General features: G+C 54.8%; 1 protein-coding gene across 1 annotated transcript; it reads left to right on the forward strand.

The window, feature by feature from the left end:
* Window positions 1–1,741: 1,741 nt before the first annotated feature.
* Window positions 1,742–19,087, forward strand: DMKN (dermokine). Its single transcript, XM_056136091.1, has 13 exons — window positions 1,742–1,750; window positions 2,289–2,356; window positions 4,097–4,147; window positions 4,271–4,318; window positions 4,507–4,554; window positions 7,119–7,175; window positions 7,556–7,603; window positions 8,861–8,908; window positions 9,109–9,195; window positions 18,585–18,623; window positions 18,714–18,755; window positions 18,931–18,975; window positions 19,061–19,087. Exons 3-13 carry the CDS (start codon window positions 4,145–4,147, stop codon window positions 19,085–19,087), a joined length of 492 nt encoding a protein of 163 aa, XP_055992066.1. The 5' UTR covers window positions 1,742–1,750; window positions 2,289–2,356; window positions 4,097–4,144.
* The last annotated feature ends 1,833 nt before the right edge of the window (window positions 19,088–20,920 follow it).

Genomic DNA, 20,920 nt, shown 5'->3' on the forward strand with positions numbered 1-20,920 from the left:
ACACACACACACCCAGAAATACCGTCTCCACTGTCACAGTTTAATTGCGAAGCCTTCTGTGACGCACCTTGCCTGGGGAGTAAGCCACCGAGCGGGTATGAAAACGCCCATGAAATCCTGTCCTTGAATGAACAGAATCATCTGGAACGTTCCACTCCTGGCCAGGGAGCAGCGTTTAGTGACCTCCTCAAGGGAGTTTTGAAACGGTGTTTGGAAAGGTCTCCGGTTTTTCTGGAAATCTGGGCTTTCCTGCAGCTCAGCCGCATTGATCGAGGCGGGGTGATGCTCTGTTCCAGGAGCCACCAAGAGAGCTTGTGAAAATCCAGGCTCTGATTCAGTGGCCTGGGTGGGGCCGAGGGCCTGGCTCCTAACACGCTCAGTAAAGCCAGTCTTCCCTGATGAGTGGGTGGGGGTGCCCGCCGGGGCCACGGCCAGGGGGAGAGGGACCCGTGCAGCCATGGGGGCTCCTGGAGGGCTCTCTGAGCAGCTTCTGTTTTGTTTTAGTTTTTAGGCCAGTCCAGTGATGCTCAGGGCTTACTCTAGGCTCTGTGCTCAGTAATCACTCCTGGAAGGGAGTGGGGCACCATATGGGATGCCAGGATGCTGGGGATCCAACTTGGGTAGGCTGCGTGCAAGACATGCACTATACTGGCTGTATGATCACACCAGCCCTTCGAAGCAGCTCCTTCCAGACTGGGGCACTGACCTCTCAGGTTTTGAAGCTAATTCTCCCAATTTGCCCCCTTGCGTTAAGTTTTTAACGTACAAAGCTTTGCACAGGGTCGTGAGGTGAATCGGTCCCCTTTATGGATGAGACTCCTGGAAGTGAAGGCCGCTACTTCCCTCGGGGACTTCTAAGACCGCTATAATGTCAGGGTTTTCGTCTCACTCTGTAATCATCTGACTTTTACTTGCTGGTTGTACAATTTTCGTCCCACGCCTCCACTCAATTTACACTACACCCTGAAGCATCTTGGGGTGTTCCCAAGTGGGGAAAGGCCAGATAAAGACAGAAATGGGGGGAGACTGATAAGACCAACTGATAAGACCACCATCCCCACCACCAGTTTTAAAGGTCACCTGAGGTGGCCGGAGAGATAGTACATTGCGTACGATTGCCTTGCATACTACCAAACCTGGGTTTGAATCCCAGCACCACATAGCGTTCCCTAAGCACCCTCCAGGAGTGATGCCTGAGCACTGAACCAGGAGTAAACCCAGAGCATCATCAGTGAGGCCCTAAAACAGACTAAAACACCAAGCCCCGGGGCTGGAGCAATAGCACAGTGGGTAGGGCATTTGCCTTGGATGTGGCCGACCCAGGTTTGATTCTCTCAGCATCCCATATGGTCCCTTGAGCACCGCCAGGGGTAATTCCTGAGTGCAGAGCCAGGAGTAACTCCTGTGCATCACTAGGTGTGACCCAAAAAGCAAAAAACAAACAAAAAACCAAACCCGAACAGGCCCCTGGCAGGCTACTCCCCCACCTGCTGCCAGGGATGCGTTGGGACCGGTGGTTAGTTGCGGTGGCACTTTTCTCCCCGTCTCCATGGTTCCTGGCCCCAGTGGAACTTGAGAATGATTTTGACAAGTCTCAGAGAGCGAGTGAGGATTTTTAGGGGAGTCTTATCAAAGGGCTTACAGAAGTGTGCCCGGCGAGCCTGGCATTTGAGCGCTAATCCTTGTTTCGCTGTCACTTCTCAGGGCGTCAGGGGGATTCAGGGTGGCAGTGGCGGCGGTGGCAACGGTGGTGGCAACGGTGGTGGCAATGGAGCTGGCTACGGCGCTGGCTACGGCAGGGTAAGGAGACTTTGAAGGGGGACTGGGGCAAGGGTCACCCTCCAGGAGCTCGTTTCCCGCATCTGCTCTCTGGGTGTCATGCTCAGCTGTGGGAACGAGGAGGGCTGGGGTTCACCCCGAACTCTGAAGGGGGGTGCTCTGAGCCCTCTCCCACAACCCTCAGGATGGCAGGGACCTCCTGACTGATGCAGAACCCTGGCACGGCCGGCCTCAGGCTGGCTGCTTCCTGCCTTCAAGTGGGGGGAGAAGACAGATGCAGGGGCGTTGCCCCTCAGGGTGGGCTCTGGGCGGCATGCGGGAAAAGTCATTAGTGAACATGGTCACAGTCCCACAGACTGCGGAAGGGAGCAAGGGGCGGGAGGGGGGGTTCTCTCGGGGCCACACCCTTTCGGGACCTTGATTCCCCATTCAGAGCCCCCTCTGCCCTGTCCTGCTGTCCTGCCCTCTTGACCCGCATCCTGCCACTTCCTCTCCGACTCTTATCAGAGTTTTTTCTCCCCAGGAATTCATCCAAGATGGTGGCCGCCTCTTTGCGAACCCCCAAGGCAATTACCAGGTGATTCCCAGAGCTGCTGTAGTGACAAATGTCCAGGGTTTGGAAAGGAAGCAGAAATACCTATTTCTGGCAGGCTGCTCTGTGTCAGGTGGCCATCTGGCAGGGAGGTCAAATGGAGGTGACCACACCCCTCTGTAGTGCACCCCCACCCAGTGACAGTGCTGAGGCATACAGCTGCAAGGGAGGGAATGGCAGAAGCAACTGAAGAAAAATCGGGGCGTTTTACATTTTCTTTTCCTTTTTTGGGGCACACCTAGTGTGCTCAGGGGTTACTCCTGGCTCTGCACACAGGAATCACTCCTGGCAGTGCTCAGGGGACCATAGGGGATGCTGGGCATCAAATCCAGGTTGGCCGCATACAAGGCAAGTGGACCCATGTTTTAAAAATCTACTGCCACCCTGTATCCCCCTGAAGCCCTGAGGGGTGACAGCAAAACAATGATTATCATTCAGATGCTAGGCTCATTCTGGCACTTTTCTGTAAAAATTTATCTCTATCTATCTATCTGTCTGTCTGTCTCTCTGTCTATCTATCTATCTATTTATTTTGTTGTTGCTGTTGTTTTGGCCACACCCAGTTGTTGCTCAGGGCTTAATCCCTGTTCCGCACTCAGGGATCACTTCCAGAGGGGCTTGGAGACCATATGAGGTGCCAGGAATTGAACTCTCGTTGGATGCATGCAAGGCGAATGCTCTGTTTGCTGTACTATCTCTCCAGCAACAAGGGGTGATTTTTGTTTGTTTGATTTTGGGCCACACCCAGCAATGCTCAGGGCTGACTCCTCACTCTGACTCAGGGACTACCCCTGGTGGTGCTCAGAGGACCATATGGGATGCTGGGGATTGAGCCCAGGTCAGCAGTGTGCAGGGCAAACGCCCTACCTGCTGTACTACTGCTTCATATAAGGTTTTTTTTTTCTTTTAAAAATACCATCACACCAGGGTTTGAACTCAGAGCCTTGTACATGTTAGGTGGATGCTCTTCTACACACATGAGCTACCTTCACAGACCTGTGGAAAGCACCCTGAAGTAGGCAGTGATGGACCCGCAGTGCATCTTGAGATAGAAAATGGGGTTGGTTCAGATACCTGGTTTAATGCTCATTGTCTGTTTTTTTTTTCTTTTTGCTTTTTTGGGTTACACCCACTGATGCTCAGGAATTACTCCTGGCTCTACTCAAGAATTAGTCCTGGCAGTGCTTGGGGACCATATGGGATGCCGGGGATCGAACCTGGGCCGACCATGTGCAAGGCAAACGCCCTCCCCGCTGTACTATTGCTCTTGCCCTCATTGTCGGGTCTTGAGATGACTCAGAGGCTCTCTCTGAGCTTGGGCTTCCTCCTTTGAAACGGGACAGTAAGCCGTACAAGTGCCAGGCCTGCCGAGTTTCCCACACACTCATCCTGGAACATTGTGGAGGGCACAGACAGAGCCCGAGGGAGTAGCTGGAGGTGGCAGCTAAGGCAGGGGGCTAGCACTGTGTGGACCATGCACAGCTGCTCTCGGCTTAGCTGTGTTGGTGGATAGGGGACAGAGGTGGCAGCATTTCAATCTGATTCAAGGAACCCAGTAGGGAAGCAAAGAGCAAGGGGTGACGGGAAGGCGTTTGTGGGGCTCTTTTGGGTGCTTCAGTGCTGTGCAGGGGTGGGGGTGGGGGCTGTGGTGATTATATGGGACTTGGGCAGCGGCAGAGAGGGGCCTGGTGACTGGTTTTGAAGGCATCGCTCCTCTCCCCCCAGGGGCAGAACTACTACGGAGGAGGTGTACCTGCCGAGGGCCTCAGTGCCATGGTGAGCCGGGGGTCACTCCTTCCTGGGCCAGGTCTAACCCACACAGCTCTGCCCCGCCCTGCCCTGCCCCACCCTGCCCTGGCACCCAGAGCCAGTTTTGATTCTCCTGCCTGTTTTCCCTAGAACTCTCGGACCTCTTCCGGGATCTTCGACTTTGACACTTTCTGGAAGGTGAGTCCTTAAGGACTGCTCTGCTCCCTCCTTTGGAAAAAAACCAGAACCCCCATCCTAGGTCCATTGGCCTGGGTCCTCTTCCTATCACATGAGTCAGTGTTGACCCTTGACCTCTCATCCTCAGCCCCTGAGTCAACTCACTGCATGTTTTTGTTTCGTTTTGTTTTGTTTTAACCACCTTGCAGAATTTGAAGTCCAAACTGGGTTTCATTAACTGGGATGCCATCAACAAGGTAAGGACTGGAAGGCCATGCATGTCCCTTCTTTGTGGAAGAGGGCGAAGGAGAAGGATGCAAACCTCTGGCTTTGGGAAACAAGGAGCCACTGCCGGGAGCATGTGGCCAGAGATTAGCAGACAGATGAAAAACGAGGAGGCCTTAGAATCTTTCATCAAAAAGAGACCTGGAAAGAGGGAGAAGTTGGTGGCAGCTGGGAGTTAGGTTAGAGGCAGCAAAGGGAATGTACAGACCTGAGCAGGACTGAACCTGTGTCCCCTTGGAGATACGCAAGGCCAAAAGGGGAGTAGGAGGGCTGACTCACAGTCTCATGGAGCCAGAGGGCCCCTGGGGAGCAGTGACACTTCTAGTGCCTGATGTATGCCACACCTCAGGTGCAGCATCTGACCCCGGACCATCACTGCCGGGGCCCAGAACCCCTTTCATTCCTCCCTGCATCCCTCTTGCTTGCAGAAGTTTTGTGATATCAGACTTGCAGATGGGTGTTTGGAGAGAAGGGTTGGATGGGGAGGAGGGATGAAGGTAGACAAACACTCCAAACACGGACAGGCTCGGTTCCACCCTTGTCCTTCCCACAGAGTGAATTAGCTGCCCAAGTTTAATGATTGAGAGATTTGGCAATGTGGAATATTGTGAATTGGGACATCTTTTTTTTTTCCTTTGTGCGTATTTTTTTGGGGGAGCTTTGGGAGGGAGTATTGGGCCATACCTGGTGGTGCTCAGGGCTTACTTCTGCATCTGTGCCCAGGGATCACTCCTGTTGGGTTCAGGGGACCATATGGGATGCTAGGGATCAAACCCTGGTCGGCTGCATGCAAGGCAAGCTCCCTACCCACTGTACTTTGGCTCCAAGCCAAAATTGGGAATTCTTTTGAAAATTGGGCCACCTGGAACCATCTTTTCCAGGGTGGATGAGAATCAACTGCAGCTGAGTGGCAGCTGCTCTGACCTTGGGGGTTAGGGGACCCCCCAACCCACCAGTTGTTCTAGCCATCTCCCTGGGACCGTGAGCGTCTGTTTCAAACCCTTTTCCTGGAGCAGAGGGTTCTACCCAGCAACCATTGAAACTCTTCCATCTTTAAGAAAACAGGAAGTGCCTCCCAATTGTACCCCAGGACACTACCACACCCAGCCCCGCAGGCCACCTGCTCTGGGCCACACTGAACTCAGGAAGGGGTCAGCTCTCAAGACTGAACTCCTTGTGTGAGCTTGGGAGGAGGGTGTGCAGAAAGACCTCTCACGCCTCAGGAAAGGCAAACTCTGCCCTTGGCACCAGAGGGGGCTGTGCGGGGGTGGGACATCCTGAGCTGCAGCTGAGCTCCCTCAAGAGGAGCCACTACCTCAGTTTTCCTTCCAGAGTGCCCAGGGACCAGACATGGGGAGACCCAGGCTCCGAACATGGAGACTTGGGGTCTGATGGGAGAACCTGGGCACAGACAGACACCTCCAAGAGAGCAAGGACAGACAGCCAAACCTTCTGGCACACGGGGGTTGGGGGTGCTAGGCAGTGAGGGTCCCTAGTTAGAAAAGGCTCATTTCAGGGACTTTTTTATTTGCTTTTTTTTGAGGGGGGGGATCACATCCGGCAATGCACAGGGGTTACTTCTGACTCTGCACTCAGGAATTAACCCGGCCGTGCTCAGGGGACCATATGGGATGCTGGGAATCGAACCCGGGTTGGCCTCGTGTAAGGTGTCACATGTGACAGGGGCCAGAATCAAACTCTTCTTCCTCTTGGTTCTGATGCGGGGCAGGGCCGAGGGGCTGGGGTGTAGGAGCTCAGGTATCGGATTCTCCCCTCTTTCTCACTACCCACTCCTTCCTTCCTCTCCTGGAGCCCTGCATGTGTGCCCTACCCATTGTGCTATTGCTCCAGCCCCTCAGGGACTTTTTTTTGGAGAAGCCTAGGAAGAGGGGCCGGGCAGAGAAGGAGCACCCCAACTCCTTCCCCTTGGGGGGCTGAGGCAGCTGAGCACCTCAGTCTGAATGAGGGGTGAGGACCAGTCAGAATGAGGGAGAGGGGCCCAGCAGGTGAGGAGATCCAGATCTGACCTATGACCTCCGGGCTGAAAGTCCCTGGCCTGGCCCACTTGTTCCCCAGCCCCAGACTGTCACCGAGCCCCCGTCCCTTTTGGAGAAAATACTTGCCCTAAAATAACCCTGGGCTGCCCCGTGCTCCTGGCCTTGTCTCTCTGTGTCCTGGAGTCATGGAAGGAGCATCCTCAGCCCCCAGCCTTGAGACATCAGGCGGCATGGCAGGTTTCATCCTGAGGTTTTGTGGCAGCCTTGTTCTGTCAGGGGACAGGGGAGCGAGCAGAGAGGGGCGCTTGCTCACCGAGCATGCCCTGCCAGAGGAAGGTGGGATGATGACCCCAGAGATCTAGCCTCTGCCCCTCTGTTTGAGAACATGGGTTCCGGGCGATCTGGAGGCAGCCAACTTCTGTCCAGACCCCAACACCCAATCCTGGAGCTGAGACACGGTGGGGATTGGAGGAGGGCCTTGCTGGGGGGCAGACGAGTCTCCCTCTAACCTGCTGCTGCACCCCGCCTTTCACCCACAGGGCCAGGGGCCGGCCCCCAGCACCCGAGCGCTCCTCTACTTCAGCCGCCTCTGGGAGGTACGGGAAAGCCTGGTGTGGTGAAGAAGGGAGGTCCTGGGCCCCATCCCTCCCCGCGCCCCCCGCAATGCCAGCTCCCATGCCCCAACACTGGCGAAAATCCCCCCTCGAGGGAAAACGAAGATTCAAATGAAAAGTTGAATATCCTCTCTACGTCTATTGACCACTGACCGGGCCTGGTCATAGAGTTGCTCAAATTCCGTGCTCCCAGCCCCAACAGACCAGGTCCTCGCTCAGCTCCACACTGCCCCCTGGTGCCTCAACCTAGTTCTGCAGGTCCCCCAGGCGGCTCAGCCCTGTTCATCCACCTCTCCCCTGGGGCCCCTACCCTCTGCATTCTTCCCCCAGGGGCCCCCATTCCTCTCTCCTTCTCCCTCCAGGATTTCAAACACAACACGCCTTTCCTGAACTGGAAAGCCATCGTGCAGGTAAGAGCAGCAGCCGCTCTCCCCCCAGAGCCAAGTGAGCCCCTAGATCAAAGCCAAGGGTGGGGGTTTGCAGTCCTCACTCTCTCTGCTCTGTCTCTCTGGCGGGGTGCAGCCTGGCTGGGGAGCCACAGCAGCTGACAGGGACAGCAGAAACCAGGAGGTGGGGACGAGGCAGGGCCTGGGCCTGGGGTTAATGCTCAGGGGAAGGTTGAGGTGCAGCTGGTGCAGGTGTGAACATCTGGGTTCTGGGGGGGATGGGCAGTTTCGACCACCTCGATCCTGTGTGGCCAGGAGCCTTGGGCACAGAGGTTGGGGGGCAGGTTGGAAAGTGGGGGGCAAGGCCCTCGCACTGAGTGTGGCCAGGCACACGGGGTCTGACTCCTCAGAAAGTCTGGAAATGGGATCTTTCATTGCTACTCCAGGAGCAGGGCCAGGGCTGACTGAGTGGGGTCTAGTGGGGGGTGTGGGGCAGGCAGAGAGAGGGAGGGGAGGCGCTAACCTAGCCTTGTCCCTGTGTGTGCATGTGTATATGTATGCATGTGTGTGTGCACGTGTGTGCATGCCTCTGTGTGTGCATGTGTGTGTGCACGTGTGCATGTCTCTGTGTGTGCCTCTGTGTGTATGTATGTGTGCACATATGTGTATGTGTGTGTGCATGCCTTTGTGTGTGCACGTGTGTGTGTGTCTGTGCACACGCGCATGTATCTTCCTGGTCGAGATGTGACAGGGGCCAGAATCAGACTCTCCTTCCTCTTGGTTCTAGTGCGGGGCAGGGCTGAGGGATTGGGGTGTAGGAGCTCAGGCATCGGATTCTCCCCTCTTTCTCGCTACTCGCCCCTTCCTTCCTCTCCTGGAGCCCAGCGCTAACCCTGTACCCCTCACCTAAGCCTGTGGGCCGCCCCGCCAGCGTCCCTGCACTCTGTGGAGGACAGGGGTTGTGAGGGGGCAGGGTTTGGGGTTAGCCCTGTGGGCTAGAGCTGCCCTGATGGCAGGGAGTCCGTGTGTCTGTGCTCTTGCTGTCCTGCCTAGTCTCAGGCCTGCGCTCCCATGACGGGCGGTGGCGCCCGAGCCGGTTCTCTGCCTTGGCTTCCCGCCCCCACTGTCAGAGTGTGGAAATCTGGGCGCTGCTATCTATTGGGGCCATCAGTTTCCTCACCATCTTCTCCGTGGGCAGCACTGACTGAGGAGCACGGGGAGAGCTGGGGTGCGGTGGGCAGGGACCCCATGCCGCCCTGACCTGCTCTCTCTCCCTTCCAGGGCGCAGAGGCCCCATCTGTCCGGAAGAGGGCCAGCAGGGCTGCCCAGGTGAGCCTCTGCCCTCTCCGGGAGGCCCAGGCGGGTCTCAGTGAGGAGGGACTGTGGGTCCTGGGGGCACTGAGGGAGGTGCTGGGGGGATGCCAGCGAGGCAGGGGAGAGGGCGGGGCTCTGAGAAAGGAGCAGCCAGCTCAGGGGTCTCCATCTGAAGCAACACGCTCCCCCTCCTCCCCCTCTGCTCCCCGCAGCAGAACTACAACTACTACCCGCAGCCTTACCCCACTGCCCCGGGGGCGCAGTACCCGTACCCGTACCCGAACAACAACGTCCCTGCCAAGGTACGACATCACCCGTCTTTGCCCCTGGGGTTCCTGCTGGGGGGGGGCATGGGGGTTCCCACCCCTCCAACGGAGGCTTCCTGGGAGACGGTTTGGAGGGAGGGAGGTGAGGAAAGACTCGCCTCCCACCATGGAGAGAACTGGACTCCAAGAGCCTCCCAAGAGGAAAGTCAACCAGCCTTCCTCTCCTTGGGGGCTGCAGGGGGCTCGCTGGCCCTTAGGAGAAAGCTGGCCCGGCGTGGACCGGGCGCTGGGCGTGCTTCCTTCCAGGGGACAGAACTGGGCACAGATACAGACAGGCCGGGAACGCAGCTAGAGGGCTCGCTGCTGACAAGAGGCAGAAAAGGGGACACGGGCCTTTCCTCCATGTCTCAGAGCCGTAAGGGCCCCGGGGAGAGGACTGCTCCTGAGACCGTGCCCATGCACTGAGGAGGCGAAGACCACGTGTGGGTATCCCCCCCGCCAAGCCCACCCTCCTGGCAGGCATGGGCGCCTCCGCCCTTGCCCCAGTGCCCGGCTCTACCCTGGGGCTACTCAGGGCCCAAGGGCAGCATCAGGGAAGTCACAAGGCCTGATGGCTGTTCCAGGAGGAGCCTCGGTCCCCGAGGCGCCCCAGGGCCTTTGGTAGCGGCCAGTTGGGCCCCGCAGGGCTTGGCTGGGCTCAGGCAGCTTATGGGTCATCCTTGGCAGCACCCAATGCTCTAATGGATTTTCTCTTTACAGGGGGGAGCTTCGCCTACTTCCTCAGTAAGTCTGGGGGCCAGGGACGGCATGGTGCCTGAGAGAGGGACTGAAGCGGGAGGCAGTGTAGGGGACAGAGCTGGGGTCACTCAGATCCACTCCCTTGCCCCGCAGGCTTCCCGGGTGCAGCCTGGCCTGCTGGGGTGGCTGAAGTTCTGGTAGGTGAGTATCGGGGGTCCAGGTTGGGCGGGGGGGGGGCTTGCCTGTCCTCTGTATCGGGTAGGCGTGCTAGGGGACTCAAGAAGGGGGCACACCCAGTATGGGCAGAGGAGAAAGGCCCAGAAGGAAGCTTCTCCTCAGGAACACTCTTTGGGCAGGGGAGGTCTGGCAGAGGGGGCCGGGATCCACAGAAAGGGGTGGGACTTTTCAGAGGGTGGCCCCTGGAGGCAGCAAGGGAATCCCCAGGGTCACTGGAGTCCCGAAAGGTGTTTTCCAGAGGAGCCTGGGGTGGGGGGATGGGCAAGTGGAATCCACCATGGACAGGACGGGGTGATGGGGAACACAAGGTCTCTCTGGTGTTGACAGAGGGGCCGGCCGTCTCCTACCTTCTATTCTCTTCTTTTCTCCTAGAAACGTGCTTCCAATCCCAACTGAGGCCCCGAAAATTCCATCACCCCGGAGCCTCACCACGCTGCCCTCCGGCTCCCCCAGGCTTTATCTCCATGGGAGGCCTGGTCGGTGGGTCCCTACGTTCCTCCTCTCTGGCCACCAGCCTCCTGGGACGAAAGGCGCCTTCTTATCCGTCCGCGTTTGTCAACCTGACTGCAACACGGCAATTCCCAGGGCCGGGAGGAACCTCCTTCTTCTGAGTCTGTGGAAATAAAGCACGAATCTTGTTTCCCCGAGTCTTTTGCCATGATTCTTCACTGTCTTAGCATTCAAGCCAGGGAGGAGGGCAGACAGGTTTGGGGGGCAGGTGATGTTGTGTCTGTCTCCCCCCCTACCCCCCGAGGCTAGAGACCCAGGCTAGCTGGCCAACAAGGAGACCCCCACAGTGCCTCAGTTTCTGCCTCGGTAACAAAGACTCTGCCAGGGTCTGTTCACCAGGGACTGTGTGTGTGGGGAAACCAGGCCCAGGCTGCAGGACTGAGGCCAGACTGTGTCCCCGCCTCGCCAGGAGGGGGAGACCTTATCCAGGAAAAGCACTGAGGCTTGGAGGAGGCAGGAGTGGGGGACACACCCCATTCAGGATCCTCTGAGACAGCTGTCCCGGTCAGGGCTCTGCTTGCAATCTTGGCGCCTCCAGGGACCCAGGCCCAGTGCTGGCCACCGGTCAAGCGCTGACCGAGCACTTGGAGAGTGCTGGAGCGCCCATGGCTCAGGCATAGAGGGGGAACTGAGGCACCACTGCGCTTCTGGGGCCCCAGGACCTTCCAGTGCCTCTCCCTGAGCTGAGTCCTGGTGCAGAAGATTCTCTGTGTGAAAAGCACCAAGCACCGGCGTGTAAAGCAGGGTGCCTCCCTCTTTAAAACCTCTCAAGTGTTATTCCCCCCCTGCCCCAAGATGCTTTCTTCCCTCGTAACCAGGGGGAGTCTACAGAATCCCGCCTGTCCCTCACCAGCTCTGGATCTCAGCTAGTTCACTCTCAATAGTGCTGCATATCATCCTGGATCAGCTGGGAGAGGGCCTGGGAGATGGGTTGGGGGGTGGGGGGAGGCTGCCCCTGAACCCCAGGACCCCAAGGCTGGTCCCTTAACGACTGTGCTGCCCTGGGTCTAAATTCCTGAGTATAGTGACAATACAGTGGGTAGGGAGTTTGCTTTACCTGCGGCTGACCCCGGGCCCTACATGTCAGGAAGTGGAGAGAAGAGAGCCACAGAGAGACGCTAGATCCTCAGGTTCGCACTTGCCCATAAGCTGCATAAAATAAAATTATTCTGGAAGATCCAGCAGGAAGGGCCCCAAATGGAAATAAATCACAAGGGTTTGATCCCAGCATCCCATATGGTTCCCCGAGCACTTACAGGACTGATTCCTAAGTGTAGACCCAGAAGTAACCCCTGAGCACTGTTGGGCATGGACCCCAAACAAAAACAAAGTAAATGTCCCAAAGCTCTAAGCCCACCTGACCGAGGGTAGCTGGCTGTTCTCTCCACCTGGCTGATCTCTCCCACCTGGCCCATCTCTCCACCTTTGCTTTGTCTTCTCCCTCTGAGTTTCCTGTGCTCAGGAAGGACCCCGGGCCCTACATGTTAGCTTATGATCTGTCTCCTCTGCTGCTGCAATGTATGCAACCAGGCCCCTGTCCACCCTTGATTCCCAGAGCCAGTTCTCACGGCTTCACTAAGCAGCTGCGAGTTCAAGCATGAAAGGAAGATTCAGAATCTTGTGGGAGCAACCCAGGAAGTCTTCCTGGAGCGGGTGTAGGCAAAGATGCTCAAGGGCAGCTTCGAGGGAGCAGAGGGGGTGGGCACTGCAAGACCACAGGGTGTGACAGGAGCAGGACAGCAGAGGAGAGGGCAAGGCCTGTCCCCAGTCCTGCCTCCCCGAGCCCGGACCCAGCTCTTCCTGTCCCAGGAGTCCAGGCTCTCCACTACCTGTTCACCAGGACCCCCAGGTTCACCCCCTTGGCTCCCAAAAACCCTGGGTGTGTCCGGGATGCAGCAAACAGGGCTGGGCCTCACCTCCTACCCACGCTCATGTGCTCATCTGGATCTTCACATTGGGGGTGGGTGGGGGTGGGCCCCTGAGAAAACAGCTGGAGGGGTTCACTGACTCTTTGGGGAAGCAGCAGAGAGGAAGTCAGCCAGACTCCAGGCCTGCGTTTAACCTTGTGCAATGCAGCCAAAGAAAAGTCTGGCAAGTTCTCAGGCTGCCTGGGTCCCCCCCCCCCCCCAATTAGCCCCCCACCCCTCAGGCTTCCCTCACGGGCCCAACCACTGGCACTGGGGGGAGAAACAGTTGGGAAGGAACAACAGAGGAACCCAGGTATGCGGGACCCGTGGGAGTCAGGAAGGGGAGGGGAGAGAGCCACAGAGAGACGCTAGATCCTCAGGTTCGCACTTGCCCATAAGCTGCGTAAAATAAAATTATTCTGGAAGATCCAGCAGGAAGGGCCCCAAATGGAAATAAATCACAAGGCCATGGGTTTGATCCCAGCATCCCATATGGTTCCCCGAGCACTTACAGGACTGATTCCTAAGTGTAGACCCAAATGGAAATAAATCACAAGGCCAGTGCTAGACAGGTCTTTCTCCAGCATAGAAAGAAATGTTCTTTGGTTGTGCTCATGGAGTAGCTGGCTGCTGTGAAGACCATATGCATCTGTCTTCAAGCACTAGAATAAGACTTTTTAGGATTTGATTTGGTGTATTTCTTTCTTTCTTTTTATTTTTTTCAGGAGGAGTTCACACTTGATGGTGCTCAAACCTTTTTCCTGCCTCTATGCTCAGGGATCACACCTGATGGTGCTCAGATGACCATGTGTGCTGCTAGGGATTTGAACCGGGATCATCTGTATGCAAGCAAGCACTTTACGTGCTGTACTAGCTCTTTGGCCCCAGAATGAGATTCACTCCTTCCTTCCTTCCTTCCTTCCTTCCTTCCTTCCTTCCTTCCTTCCTTCCTTCCTTTCTTCCTCCTTCCTTCCTTTTTTCTTCCTTCTTTCTTTTCTCCCTCCCTCCCTTCCTTCCTTCCTTCCTTCCTTCCTTCCATCCTTCCTTTCCTCCCTCCCTCCTTCCCTCCCTCTCTTCCTTCCTTCCTTCTTTTCTCCCTTCCTTCCTCCCTTCCTTCCTCCCTTCCTTCCTTCCTTCCTTCCTTCCTTCCTTCCTTCCTTCCTTCCTCCCTCCTTCCCTCTCTTCCTCTTTCTTTCTTTCTTTCTTTCTTTCTTTCTTTCTTTCTTTCTTTCTATCCCTCTGCATTTTTTTACAATTTTTATACATTTTATTTTCATAAAGTAGTTCATAATAGTTCATTACAGATAATATTCAAACATCCACTCAACCAGCGAGCATCTTCCCACCAGAATAAGAGGGAAGTGTATGAAGGTTGTTGTATTTCATTCTGGGGCCATTTAAGCCCATATATAAAAGAATACAAGAAATTATGTTAAAGCCAAACACATGTGCTACTTTAGGTACATCAGTGGGCTAGAGTATAAGAGGTTGCATGGGCGAGAATGCATCTGCCAACTCCAGGAAATAGTGTGTTGCTCTCATCCGGGAGCTTTATTTTATAGTCTCTGGATCTTGGCTATTGATGAGATTACATAGCACGGGGGCAGTTTGTGGGTGTGACTGCCAAGCTACTGGAAAACTGGGGACTTGGGTGGAGGAGGCCCTGTCTCGATCCAAGCAGACTTGGAGATCTCAGCCACGGGTCCCGCATACCTGGGTTCCTCTGTCGGTTCCTTCATGGGTGAGGCTTGTCTGAGCGTGTGGAGAGTGGCCTTGAGCATGGCTGCAGCTGGGTTCTGGAGGTTTTCAGCTGCTGTAGCTCTTCTTGGGGTAGGAGGGAAACCCAACCTGTCCCCCTCCGAGATGCCCCGGTGAAGACAGTCTGGCACGGGGTTGGCAGATTCTCTCTTCATTTTTTTAAATTAAAGAACTGTGTTTTATAAAGTTATTGATAGTTGAGTTTTAGGCATATATTTCAACACCAGTTTCCCTCCATCAGCGTTCCCATATTCCCTCCCCGCCCCAACCCCTACCTGTCGTCTTGACAAGATCATCACAGAGTTCTAGTGGTTGCAGCTTAGAGCTCATGTCTTCAGTGTTGTTGAGTCTGTGTTTTGGATGTGTGGCTGGCTGGCTGGCTGGCTGGTTGGATGGATGTCCTCACCTGGATCACCAGCATGACTGAAGCCCTGATGCCTGTTCACCCATTACTTCTCATCAGAATGAGACTCTTTAAACATGTTCAAAATGTTCAGACCATAAAAAGCATCTGGAAATGGAGGCAGCTGTGGGTTCATTCTGGGGCACACACTCATGGAGCACCTTGAGTCTCAGTTCTTGGCTTGCGTTCAGCCAAGAGTGGGTGCTTTAGTTTCTTACAAAGAACACAGTGTGCTGGGAACTGTGTTGGTGCAGGTTGCCTCCCACCAAAGGATCCTGGGGGAAATGTGAAGGGCAGTAGTAGCCACGCACAGCCCCCTAATGATGAGGGCAGTGATCTCAATCACACAGGGTCTATGCCTGGAGTATGGGAAGCACATCATAGGAAGGTTCTGGAATCCTAGGCTTGGCACACAGACCTTGACTGCAACCGGAGTTACTAAACCTCTCTGTGGTGGTTCTCCTGAATGCAGAACGTGCATGACGAGGCTGCCCATCCTCCGGCATCCCTCTGAGATGGCACAGTTTTTGGTGCATGTGCCTGTGTAGAGCACTTGTGTGGGAACCCCACAACTGATGGGCAATGTTACTATTAGTAGCACTGGCATGAGGCAGAGAGGAAAACACCGAGACGTCAAACAGTTGCCAAGAACTCTGGAACCTTGGAGATGAGGGTGTTTGGCACCTCTGTTGCCGGGCATTAGCATGGCTAATTGGAACTGATTATGCACTATCAGTTCTCCTTTGTGGGCTCTTCATTCCTGCCATTCTTGCCCGTGGCCCTGGCTCAGAGAAAGAAGGGTAATGAGCCCCTTCATTCACTTGTTAATTAATTAGTACGAACTAATTGCGCAGAAAAAGTTGTGTCCTCCAGAAAGCCTTTGGGAAGGTTCTTCACCTCCCTCAGGCGTTTCCTCACTCACCGCCTCCAGGGACACGGATGACAGGACACCCACAGACACAGTCACTGGGCTGAACAGGGCACCTACAGATGCAGGGACAATGGGTTGCACCAGTGGCCCTCAAGCAGCTCCCCAAGGGGGGAGAAAATGCATTCTGGAAGCAAGGGGGCTTCCTGAGGTAAAGGGTGTCTTCAGTATGGCAGCCTGGCATTGTGGGGGTAGCAGAGCTAAAGAACCAGTTTCTTTGGCGCATCAAGGCGCATCAAGGTTGAGGAATGGCAGCCCCGGGCTTGCCAGCTGTGTGGCTGACATTGTGTCAGGTCAGATAAGGATGCCCACTCTTCAATAAAACCTGGCTTTGTTCTGGCAGCACTGGCTGATATGATGTGCCAGTACCTCCCTGTGTCACCAAAACTGGTTGGGCCACCCACGGAGACTCTGGTTGATTGGGGTGTTTGTCATTCGGAGGAGGTGATCTGTCAAACTAGGGGTGGGGTGGGATGAACTCAATGAAATGGAGGAGCTCTTGGAATTGCAAACACTCTCCAAGACATGCTGTTGGGGGAGATTATCTCTGGATCCCTTGTCTTCTTAGCTCAAGAGAAGATCATCACAGATTTTCATTCCCCGTGGCCCTGGCTCAGAGAAAGAAGGGTAATGAGCCCCTTCATTCACTTGTTAATTAATTAGTACGAACTAATTGCGCAGAAAAAGTTGTGTCCTTGAAAATCAAGAGTTAAAGATGGACAGTTGACCTATGGGACAGATCCCAAAGGTGGATAGGGTGCACAGCACTGGCGGAAGGTGTGTATATCTTAAGGCACCCAGTGGAATAAATACTGCCACCCCCAGTCCCTCTCAAGTACACCCTCGGGATTCTGCAGTTGCAGTGTGAGGTAAAGATGATTCTGAGATAGTTCCTGACCCCAAGGAGATTAACAAGGCCACACACATTACTTTAGGGGCCATGCCAGAGAGGAACCAAGGAACGGGTCAATATGACCCTTCTGACAAGGGAAAGGTGTGAGGGGGTGCAGGGGGCAGGATGAGGAGGATGGTGGGAGAAACCAGAATAGTTTCATTGGTGACGATGGCTGGGTTCTGAGAGGCAGAGACAGGAGAAGAGCATTTTATGAATAAGAAATCGCATGAGCAGATGCTTGGAGGAGAATAAAAGAAATAAGAATGTATTTGGTTTGACTAAGAAGTGAGGGAGTGGAAGAAGCAAAAACTAGAAAGGCAGGTTGAAGCAGAGCCAGGAAATTCTTCAAAGCCAGGCTAAGGGTTTAGACTGAGGTAAGGAGAGGGAAGAAAAGCCCACAGCCAGAGAGATAATACAAATTAAAAAAAAAAGTAGAAGGAAGACACAAAGCCTGTAGGAGCATGGTGTGGCTGCTGCCCAGACCCTGGCAGGGCAGGTCCAACCAGCCTCCCTGGGCTCCATCGGCAGCTGCTGCCCAGGGCAGAATGCCAGTTGAGAAATCCAAGGCAGAAGGGAACAGTCCACACCTCCTCCGCCCAGAGCCCCGGGGGTGGGCGACAGGATCCCGGGTGAGTAAGTGGGGTGGGTACTCCATTTCTGCTCACATCCACCTCCCCGGGAATATAAGGGCAAGTGGGGCGGCCCCGCCTCAGAGCAACCCAACTTGACACCATGAAGATCCCGGTTCTCCCCGCTGTGGTCCTCCTCTCCCTCCTGGCCCTGCACTCAGCCCGGGGAGCTGCCCTGGGGAGTTCTGAGGTGAGCATGGCCTGGGGTCCCGCTGTCTTCCACCCATCACCCGCTTTCCTCCTCAATCTCCTGTCCTGACCTGTTCTGGATAAAGGCTCTTGATGTGGATCTTCTCAGGGGTTGGGTGAGAAGCTGAGAAAGGAGAGAAAGGAGGAAGGAAGAGAACCATTCCCAGGGACACGCACCTGGTAAAGGGTCTGGGGCAGGCAGCACAGCTGAGCCCAGGGAGAAGACGGGGCTTGGAGTGGGTTGTGGAGGGTTCAGTCTCCCCTTTGCTCCATTTGTACCCTCTGGGAGTGGCTTCTGGGTGACAGGACCCTGCCTCCTCTCTAGGTCACAGCAGGAAACGTTTATGCTGGTCTCCTGGACTTGCTCTATCCTCATCTTCTGGACTGGGGTTGGGGGGTGTCCAGGCTGGAAGCCTGAGGCTTCACAGACACTATTGCTCGGGGGACAAAGACAGGGATGCTCATGAGCAGGAGATCTCGGGGCCCACGGAAACGGGGTGAACTTGCAGGCAGTCTATTCTGCTCAACTGAGACTAAGGGGGATGTAGTGGTATGACTGGACTTGGAAAAAAGTTTAGGAGAAATAGGATGCTTTGATTCCTTGATGAATTCTAAGTAATGAAATATGCTTAACCCCAAAGCGAGAAACAAGTCAGCCCGACTGTTATGGTTCCAGTCTGGGGCTACATTGCCAGTGACCTTTGGGGTAGGGGAGAAGGGTCAAGGGACAGGAAGTTGGGCCACTAAAGCTGGGAGAGAGACAAGTTGGGGTGCAACAGGGTTTGTGGGGGGGCAGGTGGAGATCTGATGGGAGGTGTTGGTAAAGCAACCGAGCCCCATCAGGCAAAGGTGGGTATACCCACCTCAGCAACTCGGCTCCCACCTGTGTTCTAATTCCACTTGAGATCTGGGGTTCAATGTGGGTGTCTCAACAGTACTCTAGGTTGCCATGGAGGTATTTCACAGGAGCAGATGGGGCTGCTTTGTGTTTTCAGGGGGCCTCTGTAGCCTTTCTATGTAGACTTGGTCTTTCCCTCTCTCTCACACAAACCACCCAGCTGGTCCCCTTCTTCGTGGGTATGTCTGTCAGCCCTTGGAATTGCTGGCCCAGGGCAGACTAGTGGAGAAGGGGCTATATTTATGGGGGCTGGCCTGGGGTGGAAGGTGGTGGTGACGGAGGGCAGGGAGAGATGTCTGCCCTTGGTGATTGTGGGATTCCCTCCCTTTACAGGAGGTCAACACGGTCAGCAACTATGCCTCAGGCCCCGAGGTAAGTGTACCATCCCCACACTCCAGCCCTGGGTTTGTCTTCTTTTTCTTCTCCTCAATGATTTCCTTAACCTCCTGCCTCTTTGCCTAGGCCTATAATGCTCAGTTCTTGAACATCGATAAGTTGCGATCTGTAAGTATCTTTTTTCAGCACTGCCCTCAGAAATAGCCATAGTAGCAAGGAGATGGACGCCTTTGAGGGAGAGTTTGAAAAGCTGCCCTGTGATTTCAGCTCTTCCTAAGGCCTAGGCCACGGCTCTGGCCTCCCTGGAACTGACCCTCTTCTGATCTCTCCCCTACCCATACAGGCCTTTAAGACTGACGAGTTCCTGAACTGGCACGCCCTCTTTGAGGTGAGAGCTCTCTCAGCCCTTCCTCCCCTGGGTTCTCAGCGGTCCTTGCAGCCACGTGTTCTAGCCCTTTACGCTCTTTCCCAAGATTCAGAGGAAGAAACAGCCCAGCTAAGTTGCTGTGCAAAGTTCCACCAAGAGAGTTTCTTTGGCAGGTTGTCTTGGCCAAATGGCATTGGGCCAGCAGGGCCACAAAGATGGTTCTGGAAAAGGAAGTACTTAGCTTATTGGAATCTCATCATCCTCAAAACTGAGGTCCCAAGTTGGGGGTTGAGTCAGACTTTGAAGGCGAAGGCCTTCAAAATTGGAATTCAGAATTGGAATGAGCTGTCTGCTTAGCGCACCTCTGCAGTAACGGGCCAGGCCCTTCTATGTTCTCTGTGCCTGTTTCGTCATCTGTGTGGTGGGGATGATGACTATTCCTGCCTCAAAACGTTGCTTTGGTAAAGACCAAATGAAATCATGCCCATGAAGTGGTTAAGGTGATTAGACACAGATTGTGGGCTGTGGAAATCCTGATTCTGACTAAACACAAAACCGGAAATGGCTGGCCGCCACGGAGAGCTCATTGAGCCAGCACTTCTGTTGTTCCGTAACACTTCCCTTTCTTCCTTCCACTCTAGTCTATCAAAAGGAAACTTCCTTTCCTCAACTGGGACGCCTTCCCCAAGGTAAGAGGAGGAGGGCGTTAGGAGAGAAGGGGGTGGGCCGAGGAGAGCAGCGGAGACTCCCGGTGGAGGGAGGAAGGTTGGTCTCACAAAAGCAAAGGACAAACCCCTACTGTTCCCTGAGAGGGAAAGGGACCAAGGGTTGGGCTAACCCCCAGCAGCGCCCATGGAGTGGGGGTTTCCTGTGAAGGACTCCAGTTCCCTGCTCTGAGAACCCCAAATTTACCAGAGCTGCTTTCTCTATAGTTGAAAGGGCTGAGGAGCGCGGAACCTGACTCTCAGTGAACATGCTCCCCTCCGAGATGCATCTCTGCTGACCCGGCTGCAGGAAGTTGCTGTGTGGCTCTGAAGGTCACCCTGAAACCCTCCGCTCCAGAATCAGTAACTCTAATAAAGTGTTTTCCAAGCAAATGGCTTTGTGCCTGTACCTCTGTCCTTGGCCCAGTGGGCTGTGCAAAGGATCTCAGATGAGCTCCAAGGCTCATTGGCCTTGATTTTGAGGCCTAAGCCAGGAGCTAGGGGCAGCCAGGGGAGGATATATCAGATGGCAAGAGACCCTAGGAATGCCAGCTCTTGGAAGAGCGGGCCATGACGAGCAGCTGGTCATATGCCCAGTGAATCAAACCTGCTCCCAAATCTGCTGGTATCTCTCCACACCCAGTCCCACACTTCTAAGACCCTGAAGCTTCCAGTGGTGGCCATTTGGCATCATAGAACTCTCTGGAATCCAAGGTTTAGGCAGACCCAGTTTCAAGAGTATAAGTCTGTCTGAAATTCTGGTCTGGAAATTAGGTGGGTTAGAAATGAAGGATGGTGCTTCAGCTCTGGACTCTCCATTACTTTATCTGTGAAATGCGTGTGGAAAGAATTGAGAATGATAATGACCAGGTTGTGGTGCTGTTACAAAAGTGGAATGAGGGAAGACCTGGGCCAGGCACACAGCAGGTCCCCAGTGGCCTGGTCACTACCCTGTCCCTTCAGGTTCTGGGGTGGGTTCCATTCCAGCCCCAGCAAATGGACATGTGTGGATGGAATCTCTGGGTACTTACACTGCATGCTGAAAATGCTGGAGGAGTTAAGATTATTTCTTCATTCTCTTGAAAAAGAAAAGGGGAGGGGGAATCCAAAAACAACGGCCCTGCAACTGACTGAAATCTAAGATGAGGTGGTCTCCACATTGGGGTGAGGGCTGCCCCTGGGGAGTTCTGTGCACCAGTATAGCAATGGTGCATCATGGTCTAGTTATACAATAGAATTTGCAAATCTGAGGCCTATGTAGG

The sequence above is a fragment of the Sorex fumeus genome, unplaced genomic scaffold (genome assembly GCF_029834395.1).
Source record: "Sorex fumeus unplaced genomic scaffold, SorFum_2.1 ptg000122l, whole genome shotgun sequence".
Classification (NCBI taxonomy): domain Eukaryota; kingdom Metazoa; phylum Chordata; class Mammalia; order Eulipotyphla; family Soricidae; genus Sorex; species Sorex fumeus.

Coding starts and splice junctions, on each gene's coding strand:
- DMKN (XM_056136091.1), top strand. Junction 18,756..18,930: donor ACATCGATAAGTTGCGATCT/GTAAGTATCTTT, acceptor CTACCCATACAG/GCCTTTAAGACTGACGAGTT. Junction 18,976..19,060: donor ACTGGCACGCCCTCTTTGAG/GTGAGAGCTCTC, acceptor CTCTTTCCCAAG/ATTCAGAGGAAGAAACAGCC.